Source organism: Salvelinus alpinus, chromosome 39 (genome assembly GCF_045679555.1).
Source record: "Salvelinus alpinus chromosome 39, SLU_Salpinus.1, whole genome shotgun sequence".
In the NCBI taxonomy this organism is placed as follows: Eukaryota; Metazoa; Chordata; class Actinopteri; order Salmoniformes; family Salmonidae; genus Salvelinus; species Salvelinus alpinus.
Window position 1 is genome coordinate 359,482 of NC_092124.1, and position 20,292 is coordinate 379,773.

At 40.4% G+C, this 20,292-nt stretch overlaps 1 protein-coding gene across 2 annotated transcripts in view; it reads left to right on the forward strand.

The window, feature by feature from the left end:
- LOC139566654 (storkhead-box protein 2-like) overlaps positions 1 to 14,719 on the forward strand; it is a 72,550-nt gene extending 57,831 nt beyond the window's left edge. For both annotated transcript variants that reach the window (XM_071387909.1, XM_071387911.1), the window contains exon 4: positions 13,604 to 14,719. In XM_071387909.1, coding sequence (XP_071244010.1) covers positions 13,604 to 13,808 — 205 coding nt within the window. In that variant the 3' untranslated portion in view covers positions 13,809 to 14,719. The remainder of the gene's footprint in view (positions 1 to 13,603) is intronic.
- Positions 14,720 to 20,292: the final 5,573 nt, after the last annotated feature.

The window sequence follows — 20,292 nt, forward strand, 5'->3', positions numbered from 1 at the left end:
CAAAAGACCTTGTGAACATGCTGGAGGAAACCGGTACAAAAGTATCTTTATCCACAGTAAAACGAGTCCTATGTCGACATAACCTGAAAGGGCTCTCAGCAAGGAAGAAGCCACTGCTCCAAAACTGCCATAAAACAAAGCCAGACTACGGTTTGCAACTGCACATGGGGACAAAGATCGTACTTTTTGGAGAAATATCCTCTGGTCTGATGAAACAAAAATACAACTGTTTGGCCATAATGACCATTTTTATGTTTGGAGGAAAAAGGGGGAGGCTTGCAAGCCGAAGAACACCATCCCAACTGTGAAGCACAGGGGTAGCAGCATGACGTTGTGGGGGTGCTTTACTGCAGGAGGGACTGGTGCACTTCACAAAATAGATGCCATGATGAGGAAGGACAATTATGTGGATAAATTGAAGCAACATCTCAAGACATCAGTCAGGAAGTTAAAGCTTGGTTGCAAATGTGTCTTCCAAATGGACAATGACCCCAAGCATACTTCCAAAGTTGTGGCAAAATGGCTTAAGAACACGAAGTCAAGGTATTGGAGTGGCCATCACAAAGCCCTGACCTCAATCCTATAGAAAATATGTGGGCAGAACTGAAAAAGCGTGTGCGAGCAAGGAGGCCTACAAACCTGACTCAGTTACACCAGCTCTGTCAGGAGGAATGGGCCAAAATTCACCCAACTTATTGTGGGAAGCTTGTGGAAGGCTACCCGACCCAAGTTAAACAATTTAAAGGCAATGCTACCAAATACTAATTGAGTGTATTTAAACTTCTGACCCACTGGGAATGTGATGAAATAAATAAAAGTTGAAATAAATCATTCTCTACTATTATTCTGGCATTTCACATTCTTAAAATAAAGTGGTGATCCTAACTGACCTAAAACAGGGAATTTTTACTGGGATTAAATGTCAGGAATTGTGAAAAACTGAGTTTAAATGTATTTGGCTAAGGTGTATGTTAGCTACACTTGGAGTCGGACATTATTAGAGGACAAGGCTACAGGTCAGTATCTCAAATTTTTGAGAGAGTATTAAAACAGGATGACCAATACTCTGACAGCTTAGAACATGAATAAAACATGAGTTTGGTCTGCCGGAGTGAATGAACGTCTATCACGTGTCATTCACGTCTGGGAGGAATTTACTACGTTTTTCTTTGTTGTAATGGATTCTGTACAAGACTTTGAACTGAATGAAACTTAACCGAGCACATGAGGATGTGGAGTTAACCCTAAGAAGGGCCTCCTCCCACCAGTCATCTGCCAGATTAAGTTCACCACCCTAGTCTGTCTTGATTTTGTTTATTGGAGAGGGTTCAGAGGAAAGCGTAATGTCATATAATCTAGAAATCAGACCTTACCGACTCCACAGGAGGGACAAAATCTCCTCTAGCAACGTCTTGGGAGGCAGTTTGAGGAAAGGTGGGAAAATGAGAGCGAACAAAGTTACGGGCTTGGAAATAGCGGAAAAGATTATGAGAATGAGAAAAAAGAATGAGCCAGATTAGATTTAGCGACGAGATCATTAAATCTGACCAACTTCCCGTCTAAAAATACATCTTTGAAACAAACCAAACCGCTCTCATGCCACTAAACAAAAAAGCCTGGTCAAGTTTGGAGGGTAAAAATAGGTTGTTGTTTACAGATAGGGCTTAGAAGAGAAGGGGGAGAAAGTCTAAAATGTTGATGAAATTGTCTCCAGATCTTCAAAGTAGAGCGCACAATGGGGTTTCCCGTATACTTTGAAGGACACAAGGACAGTGGGTCACATGCAGAAAAGGAGGATGATTGGCAGGAGTGCACGTCTAATAAACACCAGTTGGTCCCCGGAGCATTACACCAGACCATAATCTTTTGAATATTGGCTGCCCAATAGTAAAGCAGCAAATTTGGAAGTGCCAATCCTCCATATTGTCTCCTCCTTTGAAGTATTGCTCTACGTATCCTAGGTGATTTGCCTGCTCAGATAAAATGACTGATGAGCCTATCCAACTTGGTAAAAAAATTATTTTGGCAGAAAGATCGAAAGACATTGAAAAGGGTATAGAAACCTAGGTAAAGTGTTCATTTTAACAGATTGCATTCTGACAGCTAATGAGAGGCAGACTATCCCAGCGTTGTAAGTCTGCTTTAACTCGTGTGACTAGGCTTGCAAGGTTAGTTTTATGGAGGGTAGCCAGAGAGTGTGTTATATTCACACCTAAATAGGAATAGCCAGAGGGCGACAGACGGAAAGGCAGGGCTCCAAGGGGAATTTGCTTGGCAGCAGAGTTGATCGGAAAACATCAACTTTTTCAAAGGTCCAATGTGTAACCTGAGACTGATTCAAACGTGTTTAAAATATGCATTATGTTATCGAGTTCACAGAGTTAGTGATATATAATAGTAGATCATCTGCATACAGTGACACTGTGCTCTTCACCAGCTTGGTGGATTCCAGTGAATGGAGATAATTTTAAGGCCAAGGAGAGCGGTTCTATCGCAAGAGCAAAAAGGAGCGGGGGGACATAGGGCACCCTTGACGGGTACCTCTGGAGAGGGGGAAGTATTTTGAATGTTGAGAGTTGGTGTAGACGCTATCCGTAGAAGCAGAATAGAGCAGACGTATCCATGAGATGAAATTAGACCCAAAACCAAATCTTCCCAAAATCTTAAATAAATAATCCCACTCCACCCGGTCAAAAGCCTTCTCTGCATCAAGAGAAACAACAATTTTGGGGTCTGGAGAGATAGGAGAGAGTATAATGTTCAAAAGCCGGCATACATTGGAAAACAGTCGTCGTTCTTTGATGAAACCCGTTTGATCATCAGATATGACATCCTGAAGGCAGGGTTCCAACCGGCATGCTACAACCTTAAACTATTAGCTAAACTATTAGCTATCAGAATTCTTTATAAAAATGTATGGGGAAGCCATCAGGGCCTGGGGCCTTGCCACTTTGCATTGACTTTAGACCCTTTGTTATCTCATCTAGATGCAGAGGGTTATCCAGAACTTTGCTCATGTCCATATCAATGGATGGGATATCCAAGTTATTTAAAAAGTTGTCGATAGCCGTATTATCTGATGGGGGTTCAGATTGGTAGAGGTTAGAATAATATTCCACAAAAGTTGAATTAATATTAGAGGGATCACTTGTAAGATTACGGGAAGAGTCATATACCTGAGAGATGAGATGCTGACTGGCGTTTAAGTTGGTGTGCTAAAAGGCGGCTGGCCTTGTCACCATATTCGTAGTACGTCCCCCTTGTTCATTGCAACAGAAACTCTGCTTTATCAGTGGAAAGCAGATTAAATTAAGTTAGAAGTTTTAGCCTCTCTGCGTATAATTCACGGGATGGTGAAGTTGAAGGTTGGCGCTCTATTGCCAGGATTGAGTCCACCAGTTCCTGACGTTTCAGTTTTCTTTGTTTGATATAATGAGCATTGTAAGAAATTATCTTTCCCCCGTAATACAGTTTTGAAAGTCTCCCAAAAAAAAAAGTATTGTTTGAATGAATACATCTATGTTGGTCAAAATAATGTCACAGAATTCTTTGTTAGACAATAGGGCTGTGTTAAATCTCCAATTCTACAGTTTTTTTGCATTTGGAGTAAGAGATAAGTCCAGAATGTGGGGGGAATTGTTAAAAATCACTATCGCACAATATTCAGTAGTTTTAACTGAGGGCAGAAGGGCTCTATCTAAAAAAAGTAGTCTACGCGCGAGTAGGCTTGATGAACATGAGAAAAGTAGGAGAAGTCTTTTGTGACCGGCTGGAGGAAGCACCATGGATCAACACAACCCATTTGGGTCATGAATGTAGAAAGAGCTTTTGCCATCCCGGAAGGAGTAAGTGTTCTGGGATTAAACCGATCGAGCCTTGGTTCAGTAACACAGTTAAGGTCCCCGCCGAAGATGAGGCGGTGGGTGTCAAGATTAGGGAGGGAGGCTAAAAGAGATGTCATACATCTAGTGTCATCCCAGTTAGGGGTGTAAACATTCGCAAGTACTACAGGGGTTTGGAAGAGTGTGCCACTAACTATTGTATAAGGATCTGAAATGATCTGTGAGGGTGAAAACTGTACTCATTTCTGAATCACTATTGCTGTTCCCCTGACTCTGCCATTAAAAATTAGAATGAAAAACCTGTCCAACACATGCTTTACGCAATCTAGTATGGTCATTTCTTGAAGAAATGCAATATCAGTATTCAGGCTCTTCAGATGTGAAAATACTCTGGCACGCTTAATTTTCCCCCCACAACCGCAAATGTTTCATGTCACCAGTCTGATTGGAAGCCCCAAAATACCATCCCAACTTGTTGTTGAACGAGACATTAATCTTCATAAGAGGAGAAGTCAAATGAAAAAGAAAGAGGAAAAGAGGGATTGAGAGAGGAGCAGCATAAAAAAATATATACAAATCCTCTAAAAAAGCAAAAGCACAAGAATCTTTGGATAATGCCAACATAAGCCCCCTCACCATCCTGAACATTCCAAACATACACAAAAATTAAAATGATAGTACTATACACTTCAAAGAAGAAAAAAATGAAAAAATACAAATCCTAAACTCGTCATTATTCTCTCTTACTCCGCATCCATTGATTACCCTGCATCTGCAGTGAGGTCAAACCGACCGAGGAAAGAAGGTGCGATCTGTGGCATTTCAATGGCCATAACAGGTAGTCCACTAGGTGTCGCCACAGGGCTGGGCAATGAGAAACATTTAAATGAACCAGTAGGCTATGAAAAGGATCGGCCCCTGAATTGTTAAATTGTTAAATGTCCTTAGGAGGAAACAATTCAATAAAAGTATACAAACGGAGAACTAGTATTTTGGATATGTACAATTTAAGCAAACGAACCGTGGGTCTAAACTCTTCAGCTAGTGCAACAATTAAACAACAAAAGTACAGTTGGAAGAGTGGAGTGATATTATTAGACTCCAATGTTGTAGTGGAGTCAAAGATAAAGTGAATGTAATTAAGGACCGTCTGTGACCAACATCACCAATTATGGCCAACGTAAGCCACGGTAGTTCAGAATGTCCATAAAAAAATACAATTAAAATAACGGTATTCATCAAGCAGACCCCAAATGTAAAATGTATAAATGCAAATATCGGTGGACAGGATCAGTGTCTAACTAGCTAGTAACATTAGTATCCAAAATGATCTAAAGGCTGCCAAACTGCAATGTAGGCTATAGATTGCCATTAGCGGTGCAGCAAGTTCAAAGCCTTATTAAATGGAAGAAATCAAAATGCTGCGCTTTTAACAGTGATTGTCTTTGATTAAGAAACTGAACAAGATCAAATGGAAGTTTAAAGAGCAGTGAGACAGCATAGTATGTAATTGTCAACAACACAAATGAGTTATGTGCTGCTTCAAACATACCTACTATAGCCAGCAAGCTTTAGCATAGAATTGTTTCCACGAGAAACAGATCGATAGATGGCCTTAGATGTACAGTCGTGGCCAAAAGATTTGAGAATGACACAAATACTAATTTCCACAAAGTTTGCTGCTTCAGTGTCTTTAGATATTTTTGTCAGATGTTACTATGGAATACTGAAGTACAATTACAAGCATTTCATAAGTGTCAAAGGCTTTTATTGACAATTACATGAAGTTGATGCAAAGAGTCAATATTTGCAGTGTTGACCCTTCTTTTTCAAGACCTCTGCAATCCGCCCTGGCATGCTATCAATTAACTTCTGGGCCACATCCTGACTGACGGCAGCCCATTCTTGCATAATCAATACTTGGAGTTTGTCAGAATTTGTGGGGTTTGTTTGTCCACCAACCTCTTGAGGATTGACCACAAGTTCTCAATGAGATTAAGGTCTGGTGAGTTTCCTGGCCATGGACCCAAAATGTCAATGTTTTGTTCCCCAAGCCACTTAGTTATCACTTTTGCCTTATGGCAAGGTGCTCCATTATGCTGGAAAAGGCATTGTTTGTCACCAAACTGTTCCTGGATGGTTGGGAGAAGTTGCTCTCGGAGGATGTGTTGGTACCATTCTTTATTCATGGCTGGGTTCTTAGGCAAAATTGTGAGTGAGCCCACTCCCTTGGCTGAGAAGCAACCCCACACATGAATGGTCTCAGGATGCTTTACTGTTGGCATGACACAGGACTGATGGTAGCTCTCACCTTGTCTCCTCCGGACAAGCTTTTTTCCGGATGCCCCAAACAATCGGAAAGGGGATTCATCAGAGAAAATGACTTTACCCTAGTCCTCAGCAGTCCAATCCCTGTACCTTTTGCAGAATATCAGTCTGTCCCTGATGTTTTTCCTGGAGAGAAGTGGCTTCTTTGCTGCCCTTCTTGACACCAGGCCATCCTCCAAAAGTCTTCACCTCACTGTGCGTGCAGATGCACTTACACCTGCCTGCTGCCATTCCTGAGCAAGCTCTGTACTGGTGGTGCCCCGATCCCGCAGCTGAATCAACTTTAGGAGACGGTCCTGACGCTTGCTGGACTTTCTTGGGCGCCCTGAAGCCTGCTTCACAACAATTGAACTGCTCTCCTTGAAGTTCTTGATGATCCGATAAATGGTTGATTTAGTTGTAATCTCACTGGCAGCAATATCCTTGCCTGTGAAGCCCTTTTTGTGCAAAGCAATGATGACGGCACGTGTTTCCTTGTAGGTAACCAATGTTTGACAGAGGAAGAACAATGATTCCAAGCACTACCCTCCTTTTGAAGCTTCCAGTTGGTTATTCGAACTCAATCAGCATGACAGAGTGATCTCCAGTCTTGTCCTCATCAACACTCACACCTGTGTTAATGAGAGAATCAGCTGGTCCTTTTAACATGATGTCAGCTGGTCCTTTTGTGGCAGGGCTGAAATGCAGTGGAAATGTTTTTTTTGGATTCAGTTAATTTGCATGGCAAATGGTAAAAGACCAAGTCCACTATGGCAAGAACAACTCAAATAAACAAAGAGAAACGACAGTCCATCATTACTTTAAGACATGAAGGTCAGTTAATACGTATTTTTTTTTAAATGTACGTTTCTTCAAGTGCAGTCGCAAAAACCATCAAGCGCTATAACTGACTCTCTTGAGGACCGCCATAGGAATGGAAGACCCAGAGTTACCTCTGCTGCAGGATAAGTTCATTAGAGTTACCAGTGTCAGAAATTGCAGCCCAAATAAATGCTTCAGAGTTCAAGTAACAGACACATCTCAACATCAACTGTTCAGAGGAGACTGTGTGAATCAGGCCTTCATGGTCGAATTGCTGCAAAGAAACCACTACTAAAGGACAGCAATAAGAAAAGAGACTTGCTTGGGCCAAGAAACTCGAGCAATGGACATTAGACCGGTGGAACTTTGTCCTTTGGTCTGGAGTCCATATTGGAGATTTTTGGTTCCAACCGCCGTGTCTTTGTGAGACGCTGTGTGGGTGAAGGGATGATCGCCGCATGTGTATTTCCCACCGTAAAGCATGGAGGAGGAGGTGTTATGGTGTGGGAGTGCTTTGCTGATGACACTGTCAGGGATTTATTTAGAATGCAAGGCACACAACCAGCATGGCTACTACAGCATTCTGCAGTGATACGCCATTCCATGTGGTTTGGGCTTAGTGGGACTATCATTTGTTTTTCAACAGGACAATGACCCAACACAACTCTAGGCAGTGTAAGGGCTATTTGACCAAGAGTGATGAGTGATGAGTGCTGCATCAGATGACCTGGCCTCCACAATCCCCTGACCTCAACCCAATTGAGATGGTTTAAGATGATTTGGACCGCAGAGTGAAGGAAAAGCATTCCAAGTGAAGCTGGTTGAGAGAATGCCATGAGTGTGCAAAGCTGTCAAGGCAAAGGGTGGCTATTTGAAGAATCTCAAATATAAAATATATTTAGATTTGTTTAACACTTTTTTTGTTACTGCATGATTCCATATGTGTTATTTCATTGTTTTGATGTCTTCACTATTATTCTACAATGTCGATAATAGTGCAAATAAAGAAAAACCCTTGAATGAGTAGGTGTTCTAAAAGTTTTGACCGGTAATGTATGTAGCCTAGTGTCCACACGGTCACTAGAACTAACGTTACTCACATAATACAGGCAGGTGAGAAATCATCCCAATTCAGTCATTCAATGTATGTGCTGTCGGTAGAAGGACTCAGCTTCTTCAGGAGTTTCGAAAAAATGGACCTTGCCGTTAAAGGTGACACGAAGACGGGCGGGATAAATTACCCCGAAGTGGATTCCCTTCTTGTACAGAGTGGACTTGATGTCGTTGAATGCGGCCAGTTTCTTCACCAGGTTAGAACTGAAATCCTGATAGAACGTGATCTTGTGGCCTTGGAAAGTGATGTCGCCATGTTCCCTTGCCCACCGAAGGACAAGCTCCTTTTCTTTGTATCGATGGAACCGCACTATGATGGGATGCGGCCGGCCGCCTGGGTGAGGTTTCGGTGCAAAGCTGCAGTGGGCTCTATCGATTTCAGGGACATTGGGAAAAGCCTCATCGCCCAAAACTTCCTTGATCAGCTCCGCCATGAACTGGGTTGGAGATCCTGTCTCAGAATCCTCTGGCAGTCCAATCACGCGGATATTCTGGCGTTTTGAACATGAAATCAAATCTTCCACTTGTAACTGCATATACTTGTTGGCGGTGGACAGACCGTCAAGCCTGGTTTCCAGCATAGTGAGTTTGTCGCTGTGGCCCGGCCTCAACTTTGGCCAGTGTGGTAGTGTGAGATGCCACAGAACCCCGGATGGTTTCCACGGTTGCCTGAATTGGAGCCAGTACAGCCGCCAGGGAGTTATTCAGCAATTCGGTGAGTTCTGCTGCCAAACTTTCATGTGATTGCACCAGCTCTCTGACAAGGATCTCCAGTGTTATCGGGTTAGCCGTATCGCCCGAAGTGGCTATTGAAGCCTTCAATGAAGGTGGGATGGTAGCTGAAGTTGATTTGGTGGAGTGTGACGTTTTTTCCATTGATTTTCCAAAGTATGTGACTGGTTTGCGCATGCTAACTTAGGTACACTCTATTACTGGGTAATTAAAATGACTTTTGAGGTCATGAAATCAAATCAAATTAAATCCAATTTTATTGGTCACATACACATGGTTAGCAGATGTTAATGCTAGTAGCAAAATGCTTGTGCTTCTACTTCCGACCGTGCAGTAATATCTAACAAGTAATCTAACAATTTCACAACAACTACCTTATACACACAAGTGTAAAGGAATGAATAAGAAGTATGAATTTAGGCGAAATTGAGGATTATTTACAGAAGTTGTTGGAGAAGAGACCTCGTACAACTTATTTCTACATTGCTCAACTGGAAGCCGACACAGCATTGTTACGGTATCTAGCGAAAGAGTGTAGGAGCAGTTGCTAACTAACCGTAAAGAACTTAAGCTAGCTAGCTAACTATCTTTGAGGCAAAACATTTCACTTACTTACAGTTAGTCAGGTAATGTACCGCTATTCTCTAGCAAACGTAATGCTGCCTCCCAAAGGGATAAGGTTTTATTTTGATGTTTGTGATGTGTCCTCTTTCCAAGGGTATTAGCAGTGGTAGAGCAGACTTTCCCATTCCAAGCAATATACACAGTAATAGCATGCCAGTGGCTTGGCCATCCTATCCATGCACCATGTTACCACACACACCTGCTTGGAGCAGCTGTCTTTAGAATGGTATTAAAGTGATACTTCTAGATTTAGCCAATGATCTACTTCCCTGGAGTCAGATGAACTCGTGGATACCATTTTTATGTTTGTATGTCCAGTATCAAATCAAATTCAAATAACATTTGATTGGTCACGTACACATGGTTAGCAGATGTTATTGTGAGTGTAGCAAAATGCTTACGCTTCTAGATCCGACAGTGCAGCAGTATCTAACAGGTAATATCTAAATGAATTAAGTTAGAGGTCGTTTCATGAGCCAATGCTAACTAGCGTTAGTGCAATGACTGGAAGTCTATGGGTATCTGCTAGCACACAGATACATCCCCCCCAAATTTGTCACAGCAATACACCATAATGTCCAAGTAGAATAGTTTTTTTGAAATCTTTACAAATTGGTTAAAAATAAAAGCTAAAATGTCTTGAGTCAATAAGTATTCAACCCCTTTGCTCTGGCAAGTCTAAATAAATGCAGGAGTAAAAATGTGCTTAACAAGTCACAAAATAAGTTGTATGGACTCTTACGTGCAATAATTAATAGTGGTTAACATGATTTTTGAATGACTACCTCATCTACAATTATCTGTAAGGTCCCTGAAACACAGATTCAACAAGAAAGACCAGGGAGGTCTTCCAATGCCTTGCAAAGAAGGGTACCTGATAGATGGGTAAAAAAATAAGAATTTGAATATCCCTTTGAGCATGGTGAAGTTAGTAATTACACTTTGGATGGTGTATCAATACATGCAGTCACTACAAAGGTACAGGTGACCTTCCTAACTCAGTTGCTGGAGAGGAAGGAAACCGCTCAGGGATTTCATCATGAGGCCAATGGTGACTTTAAAACAGTTACAGAGTTTAATGGCTGTGATAGGAGAAACTGACGATGGAACAACAATATTGTAGTTACTCTACAATACTAACGTAATTGACAGTGAAAAGAAGAAAGCCTGCACAAAACAAAAACATTTCCAATATATGCATCCGCTGTTTGCAATTAGGCACTAAAGTAATATTGCAAAAAATGTTGCAAAGCAATTACATTTTTGTCCTGAATACAAAGTGTTATGCTTGGGGGAAATCCATTACAACACGTTACTGAGTACCACTCTCCATATTTTCAAGCATAGTGGTGGCTGCATCATTTTATGGGTATGCTTGTAATTGTGAAGGACAGGGGAGTTTTTCAGGATAAAAAAAGAAACGGGTTGGCGCTAAGCACAGGCAAAATCCTAGAGGAAAACCTGGCTCAGTCTGCTTTCCACCAGACACTGGGAGATTAATTCACCTTTCAGCAGGACAATAACCTAAAACACAGGCCAAATTTACACTGTAGCTTACCAAGAAGCCAGTGAATGTTCCTGAGTGGCTGAGTTACAGTTTTGATTTAGATCTGCTTGAGAATCTATGGCAAGACCTGAAAATTGTTGAATTGCAATGATCAATTTGACAATTTGAAAATAATAATGGGTAAATATTGCACAATCCAGGTATTCAAAGCTCTTAGAGACACCTTGAAAGACTCACAACTGTAATCGCTGCCAAAGGTGATTCTAACATGTATGTTAGTGTTTTATATTTCATTAATCTTTTACAAATGTTAGAATTTTTCTTCCACTTTGACATTAGAGTATTTTGGTATAGATCCTTTACAAAAAATGATAATTAAATCCATTTGAATCCCACTTTGTAACACAACAAAATGTGGACAAAGTCAAGGGGTGTGAATACTTTAGAGGTTAATGCTAACCAGCAGTGTTGAGCAGAATTGTAAAAAAGTATGTTTTCCTTTGCTTCTACTGGTATGTAGTGACATTTAGTGGTAGTTGCAGATGGCAATGTTACAGTGCCGCTGGTCACCCAAGGTACATTTCTTATAGTTTTTTTGATTTGTTGACTAAATGGAGGAGAGGAGCGTCCAAATGGAGGTGAGCATCATGGTAAAAACAATTGTAGTACATATTCGCTGTTCTATCTTTTTACATTTACATTTAAGTCATTTAGCAGACGCTCTTATCCAGAGCGACTTACAAATTGGAAAGTTCATACATATTCATCCTGGTCCCCCTGTGGGGAATGAACCCACAACCCTGGCGTTGCAAGCGCCATGCTCTACCAACTGAGCCACACGGGACTATCTCACATGCAATGACGTCTGAGGGAAAACTGTGTTGTTGCAATATCCCAAATGGACATGGCAGTTTCACCATTAAGGATTTCAGCTTTAATCATTTACATAAAGCAGATGTGAGCGTTAATCTAAATGGTGTTTTGAGTCCTGTTGATTGATGCCAAATTTAAATGTAAAACTTCAATGTGTCTGTCAATGTAGTGGTGAAAAAAGTACTCAATTGTCATACTTGAGTAAAAGTAAAGATACCTTCATAGAAAATGACTCAAGTAGAAGTGAAAGTCACCCAGTAAAATACTACTTGAATAAATGTCTAAAAGTATTTGGTTTCAAATATACTTAAGTATCAAAAGTACATGGAATTGATAAAATGTTAAAGTAGAAATCATTTCAACTTCCTTATATTAAGCAAACCAGACGGCACAGTTTAATTTTTATTTTTTATTGACGGATAGCCAGGTGCACACTCCAACACTCAGACATAATTTACAAACGAAGCATTTGTGTTTAGTGAGTCCGCCAGATCAGAGGCAGTAGGGATGACCAGGGATGTTCTCTTGACAAGTGTGTGAATTGGACCATTTTCCTGTCAAAATGTAACGAGTCCTTTTGGGTGTTAGGGAAAAGTACATTATTTTCTTTAGGAATGTAGTGAAGTAAAAGTAGCCAAAAATATAAATAGTAAAGAACAGATACCCCCAAAAACCTACATAAGTAGTACTTTATAGTATTTTTACTTAAGTACTTTACACCACTGCTGTATGGTGCCCTGGACATTTCTTGTAGTTGAGTAGCGAGCCTCAGCTACTGCTCAGATGTTGCCGTAATAGGCCTACGTTTACCCGTTGTATGGTGTTTTGTTGCAGGTTTCGTTTTTTGGTTATTCATTGTCAAGCTTTCAAAACCAAAGCCAGACTGAAACATTTTAGTAGCCTAAAATGTGGCATGTGTCTGTGCACTTTCCCTCCGCTGCATTCTATAAACGGGACACACTTAAGCAGCACAATTTGGGTTCGTATCAGGTTGTAATTTCATAAACTGTTAACTCATCATACTCACGTGTGTCCTAATTTATACTGACGTGTGTAACTTTTTGTCAACCAATATGACACTTTCTGTAGTACAGCAATAACAACACGCTTAAACCTTCGGGCCGGTAGAAGATTCAATCAGTGCCATTAAGGAGAACAATTGGGAATTCTGCAAATATTTAGTGATGATATGATACAGCGCACTGGCTGGCTCATAGGTGTATGTGTGTCTGTGGGTCTGGAAGGAGGTGTGTGTGGGTCAGGGAGGAGAAGTGTGTGGCAATGCACTGCCTTTGGTGCACAGCACGTTGGCTGTGCCAAAATGAATTGACAACCCAAATCATTGCCCAGGCCAGATAGAAATGTGTCACGGGCTGGATCCGGCCAGTGGGCCTTGTTTGACACATAGGGTTTGAGAAAGTCAAATTTCAAATGTACACATTACCTTGAAAGAAGTCTTTGGACAAGGAGAGACTGCAATCCATGCTTTGGTTTATTTAAACTAGCCTTTGCCACCAACCGCTAATATTATTCAAACCAAAACACAATGTCCCCAAGTTAGCATGGTTTAAATTGCATGCCCAAATCCTCCCAAAGTAACTTTCAACTAAGTCATAGAGCTACACAATCAAATCTTTGGTTAGAAAATGAAAAGCTGTTGGTGGCAGTGTCTAGTTTACTTCCCACTTATTGCAAGTCTCTGTTGTCCCCATCCTCTAATTCTCTTTCTGTCCTCTTCTTCTCTTTACTCCACGGATGTGTCTCCCTCTCACTGTCGTGACAGGACACGTGAAAGCCTGGCTTCCAACACGTCGAGCATCATGGAGAGCAATAGACGACAGAATCCAGCATTGAGTCCGGGCCACATGGGCACCACCAGCATCGGTCCACCTTTCAGCTTTCGCACCATCCCAGAACCTCCCCATACCGCACAGCCTGAGAAACTGCAGAAGTCTTCAACCTGCCTGGCGTCCATCACCAGCGTCTGACCTGACATACAGACAGACAGACAGACATCAAGGCCTGAGATGGAGGAGGTGGATTATTAAGGTTATGGTAGGGACCATTGGGGGTAATAGGGGGGGGGGGAGTGGAGAAGGCAGAAGTTGGGTCACGTTGTGCCCCACCTTCTCCTCACCCATCCACACACACATGTCCACCCTCCCTCACCCAACCCCCAGAAAATCCAACTACTACTGGGACTGTTAACCACACAGGCATGGCTTCCAGAGACTGTTCCCACAGCTTCAAAACTTCACTGCAAAAAACAAACAAAATGACAACCACAAAATAAAGAAACTATCCTGACCTTGATTAATTTTGTCTCCCATTGCAAGAGAGCCAATCAGGAATTATCTTGATTTGGATTATAACGACTTTGATTTTGTTTTTGGGACAGATTTCCAGATTCCTCAATGTTGGTATTAGAGAAATGTAGTCACATTTGGGAAAATCTATACTTTTACGTGTTATTTCCAATCCATGTCCAATGAAATGTTTTCTATCAAGAATTATAAATAATTTATCAGGAGAATTATCTTATTTGTATGTTGATGTTGATGCACAGTACTAAAAATAATGAAGAGATAAGAAGGTGGAAAGGCAAAATGTCAGAGGTTCTGATTTGTGTAGTGCAAAGCAAAATAGGCTATTGTAGTTCTATCCATACAGTATAATTTATTCATAAGTACAATAATGTATACTCAAATCTTTTTTTATATTTAAGTGACTGAAACAAAATCATTCAAATGAATAATGACAATTTAGTAAGGGAAACGGTTGTTTTACATTGTTAGTTGAATTATTAAGTTTCCATCCTGGAGCACTAATGTGCCTTTTCTGTGGTATTTATGACTAAATAAATAAAAAAATAAAAAATAAATCTTTATCCAACATATAATCTCAGGTCATAAGAATTTATTCTCTTTTGAACACACACACACACACACCCTGTGATCTTGTTGGTGGTGTGTGAGGAGTTGGCCTCGCTGATCAGTGGCTCTCTGAGTGTTGTAATTGGTTTTGAAAGGACTTGACTTTTCTGTTCGTTTCAGATGTGTTTGCCTTTTCACAACATGTTTGCCAGAGTGTGCATAGATAGACCATAAAATGGTTGCAGCAGGTGCGAATTGTAACTATATATCCCAGGGGTATAGGACAGACAAACGCCTGGTTTCCCTAAACATGTTTATCACTACCATTGCCAGAGCCATCAAGGCATTTATACAACTTATGTCTGCGGTATTTCTCCTTAATGAAGTGTTTTATGAAATTGACCAGCTTCTAAATTGTCTTGCAAATTGCAAAATTGCACAAAATATTCGAGCATGTGGACTAGTGATGGCTACCTTGCAAGAGAATAGTGAAGAGTTATTGCAGTCCTGCCTCTTTATTCACGATATTGTTTGTATCACAATACTGTAAGTATCGTGTTTTGGGAATTAGTTTTTCTTGTACGGGTGCTAAGATTTCTATATGAAACGCTCTATTCAATCCGTATTGCTGAAGATCTGCTTTTTAGCATGATTGACAATTAAAGGCAATGGTTTGAAAGGACTACTTTCCTGTAAATTGTCCTGAAACAAGTCCATGTATCAAAGCTACATTAGGGGTTAAGTTAATTACCCCCCACATGCAGAATTGCAATGTGCATTATTGAAGGAATTTCAATATTTATGATGCCCGTAAAACACAGTAAGTTTGTCAATCTTGCATGATAGTGGTCAATTAATGATTTACACATCCATTGTACAATTCTATTCACTTTTACTTTGAAACTCTTTTTTTTAAAGTTATGCAGTCTCTTCCCAGTGGGCTAAATGTTGGTTGAAATGTGATTAAAGTTATGTCATATAACCTGATTACAACCAGTTAAAGATACCTTTTTCTTAACAACGTCAAGATGCCTGGGAAAGACTGCATAACCGGAATACAACGAGGTAAAGGCATCTTTATGGTAGCTAAAAAAAAACGATAAAAACATAATTTTACAATCATTAGCTAATGACATCATAAAATATGACTATGATATCACAAAATTACAAAATGTGAACTTGACCTCAGTACAACCAGTTTAGCCCACTGAGATGATTGTAAGGCAAGAATATTTAATTTTTGTCATTACAAAAATGTGGTGTTCATTATAAAACAAGTGACATATCAACATGCCCATGAATGTCATATATCACAAAGGCTATGTCAATCCCTAATCAATGTCTGGTAAGTTTAGGCCAATGGATGATCAGGATCACACTTGATAAAAGATTCTGTGAAATCCTAGATTATTATCAAGTTAATAACAGTGAGACGGAGTGGAGACAAAGGGAAACATTAAATAATGGATAATATAGATTAATCAATATAATCATAGATTTTGTTCACAGCCACCATACAAAACTAGCTTGCTATTCAAGCCAGTTGCTGTGGCCGTAGTTAGTTTAGTTTTTCTGACGTGTCTTTAGCATGATGTCTGCTATCAGAAATGGGACGGGAACAATTTCTGGCCTTTTGGTAGCCTATTTGATTGACAGGAGTCTTCCTTAATCTATACTCATTTATTGATAGTCTTCAGGACGCAACATTTAGGAAGTTATAGATAATGAGGGTTGTTTGTAAAGTTTCTAACTGCTTACAAATAAATGTCGTGATGGGAGCAAAAATCATCAGAAAATGTTTAAACATTACCTACATAATTTAGGATGATTAGCCCTGAAGGTCTAATGGCAATCTTATCTAACTAAAACATTAAGGTGAAACTGCTGGTCACTTTGTCCGACAACAACTCCGTAGTGACACATTACCAAATAGTTCACTGACGGTGCAGCAGGATTCATGAATATGTCAATAAAAAGTGAATTGTAATGAACCTTTACTTACTCAACAATAGAGTTGAAGGTAGTAAGAGGGACAAAGGAGTTAGGTGACACGGTAGGCTTGTTACGTGAGTCAATTGGGAAATCAAATACATTTACTTACACAAGCCACTTACAACAGTCATTTTTTCATTGTTAGTGGACCATTTGTTAATCCAGCTATAATGTAGCTGCTACATTATTATGGTCAAGCATTCTTCTGAAGTGTGACCTAATCCTTCATCAGTAATAAATAGACAAGTTTAGTGCACCTCTGCTTTACCGTCCTCATTTGCAGACCTGGACTTTTGTGCACTGTCACTAATCTATAACGTTTTAGTAGACAAAATAGGAACACAGCACGTCCTCCAATGAAAACATTATATGGAAATGATATTGATAACATCAACCACTTATTTTACTGTACAGACTGAACATCATAAAACTGACTACATTTTTATGTTGTTTTCCCCCTTGCATTGAAGTTTGCTGCCTTAATAAAAAAAAAACGGTGAATAATTGGCACAAACATGATAAAACTGCAGAAGATATGGCAGTATGTATCTAAATGTGCATATTGGGTAGTGTGATGATGATGATTACGATGGGACAAAGAGGAATTCTGCTTTCAGACATTGCAGTGTGGGTCATCCTCTACGGCACTTCTACTATGATGTTCGTTTGTTCATTCGTTTATCTCCAATGTTTCAGTACAAAGTAATGAACTTGTATCGAGTGACCATATATAACGACATCAATATCGAACTTTGTAAATGACAGACATTTCAATAAGCCTCCCACTACCGCGTATGGATCATTCACTCTCTGATGATCCAAAGTTCTGCTTGCATTCAGTGTTTTGAATGCATTTTAGAGGCATATTCCCCACTGTTTCAACGGTGCAGCTATTGCTGCTCAAACTACAATAAAGAGCAGGTGGGGTCTTGTGTCCAATGAATGGATAATGCTTGAAAAGTGTGTTGGTGCTCTCATAGACTAGACGTAACATAGTAAACGGTAAATCCGAGACACTCAAATTAGTATGATACAGTATGTTACGTTTGGTAGGTTTAAGAGGGTTTATGTGTATGTTGGTATCAAACCTTGGGTTGCACGGGCCTATTGCAACTTTCTGCCTTGTTTCTGTGTTGTACATACAGTGGGGCAAAAAAGTATTTAGTCAGCCACCAATTGTGCAAGTTCTCCCACTTAAAAAGATGAGAGAGGCCTGTAATTTTCATCATAGGTACACTTCAACTATGACAGACAAAATGAGAAAAGTAAATCCAGAAAATCACATTGTAGGATTTTTTATGAATTTATTTGCAAATTATGGTGGAAAATAAGTATTTGGTCACCTACAAACGATTTCTGGCTCTCACAGACCTGTAACTTCTTCTTTAAGAGGCTCCTCTGTCCTCCACTCGTTACCTGTATTAATGGCACCTGTTTGAACTTGTTATCAGTATAAAAGACACCTGTCCACAACCTCAAACAGTCACACTCCAAACTCCACTATGGCCAAGACCAAAGAGCTGTCAAAGGACACCAGAAACAAAATTGTAGACCTGCAGCAGGCTGGGAAGACTGAATCGGCAATAGGTAAGCAGCTTGGTTTGAAGAAATCAACTGTGGGAGCAATTATTAGGAAAAGGAAGACATACAAGACCACTGATAATCTCCCTCGATCTGGGGCTCCACGCAAGATCTCACCCCGTGGGGTCAAAATGATCACGAGAACGGTGAGCAAAAATCCCAGAACCACACGGGGGGACCTAGTGAATGACCTGCAGAGAGCTGGGACCAAAGTAACAAAGCCTACCATCAGTAACACACTACGCCGCCAGGGACTCAAATCCTGCAGTGCCAGACGTGTCCCCCTGCTTAAGCCAGTACATGTCCAGGCCCGTCTGAAGTTTGCTAGAGAGCATTTGGATGATCCAGAAGAAGATTGGGAGAATGTCATATGGTCAAATGAAACCAAAATAGAACTTTTTGGTACTCGTCGTGTTTTTGGAGGACAAAGAATGCTGAGTTGCATCCAAAGAACACCATACCTACTGTGAAGCATGGGGGTGGAACATCATGCTTTGGGGCTGTTTTTCTGCCAAGGGACTAGGACGACTGATCCGTGTAAAGGAAAGAATGAATTGGGCCATGTATCGTGAGATTTTGAGTGAAAACCTCCTTCCATCAGCAAGGGCATTGAAGATGAAACGTGGCTGGGTCTTTCAGCATGACAATGATCCCAAACACACCGCCCGGGCAACGAAGGAGTGGCTTCGTAAGAAGCATTTCAAGGTCCTGGAGTGGCCTAGCCAGTCTCCAGATCTCAACCCCATAGAAAATCTTTGGAGGGAGTTGAAAGTCCGTGTTGCCCAGCAACAGCCCCAAAACATCACTGCTCTAGAGGAGATCTGCATGGAGGAATGGGCTAAAATACCAGCAACAGTGTGTGAAAAGCTTGTGAAGACTTACAGAAAACGTTTGACCTCTGTCATTGCCAACAAAGGGTATATAACAAAGTATTGAGATAAACTTTTGTTATTGACCAAATACTTATTTTCCACCATAATTTGCAAATAAATTCATAAAAAATCCTACAATGTGATTTTCTGGATTTTGTTTCTCATTTTGTCTGTCATAGTTGAAGTGTACCTATGATGAAAATTACAGGCCTCTCTCATCTTTTTAAGTGGGAGAACTTGCACAATTGGTGGCTGACTAAATACTTTTTTGCCCCACTGTATAACCGGTCTGGAGAGGGTGGGAGAACATGAGAGGCCGAGAGCTCCGAGGGGTCACCCACAATGATTCAACAGGAGGAAGACAATTATCAATAAAATCTGTTATGTTTGGTAGGGTTACAGAAGACAGAATGTTACTTAAAGCAAAAATGAAAGGAGGGTGGTTGAATGGATGTATTACGCAAATGTCTAACAACCCAAAGGTTGAGTGTTCGAATCTCGTCATGGACAATTTGAGCTAATTAGCATATTTGCAAGTACTTACTACTTGTTGCTACTTTTGAACTACTTTGATTAAATGGCTAAGGAAGGATTAGCTAACATGCTAGCTCCTAACCCTAACCTTAACCCTTTCACCTAACTCCTAACTCCTAACCCTAAACTTAACCACTAGCCTAACTAACGTTTACCACCTATCTAACGTTAGCGTTAGCCACCTAGCTAACATAAGCCAGAACAAATTGGAATTCGTAACATATCATACAAATTGTTATTCATAACATATATCTTACGGAATGGATGATGGGCATCTACACATTAAAACATACCAAGCAAAACGTAACATATCATTCTAAAAGGAGTGTTGGCAAATTTACGTACATAATAATATGAAATGCTCTGAGACCAGGCTGGTTGGTGGATGAAGCTGACATCTCCAACCTACTGTTGAAGTCGGAAGTTTACATACACTTATGTTGGAGTCATTAAAAATCATTTTTCAACCACTCCACAAATTTCTTGTTAACAAACTATAGTTTTGGCAAGTCGGTTAGGACATCTATTTTGTGCATGACACAAGTCATTCTCCAACAATTGTTTACAGACAGATTATTTCACTTATAATTCACTATATCACAATTCCAGTGGGTCAGAAG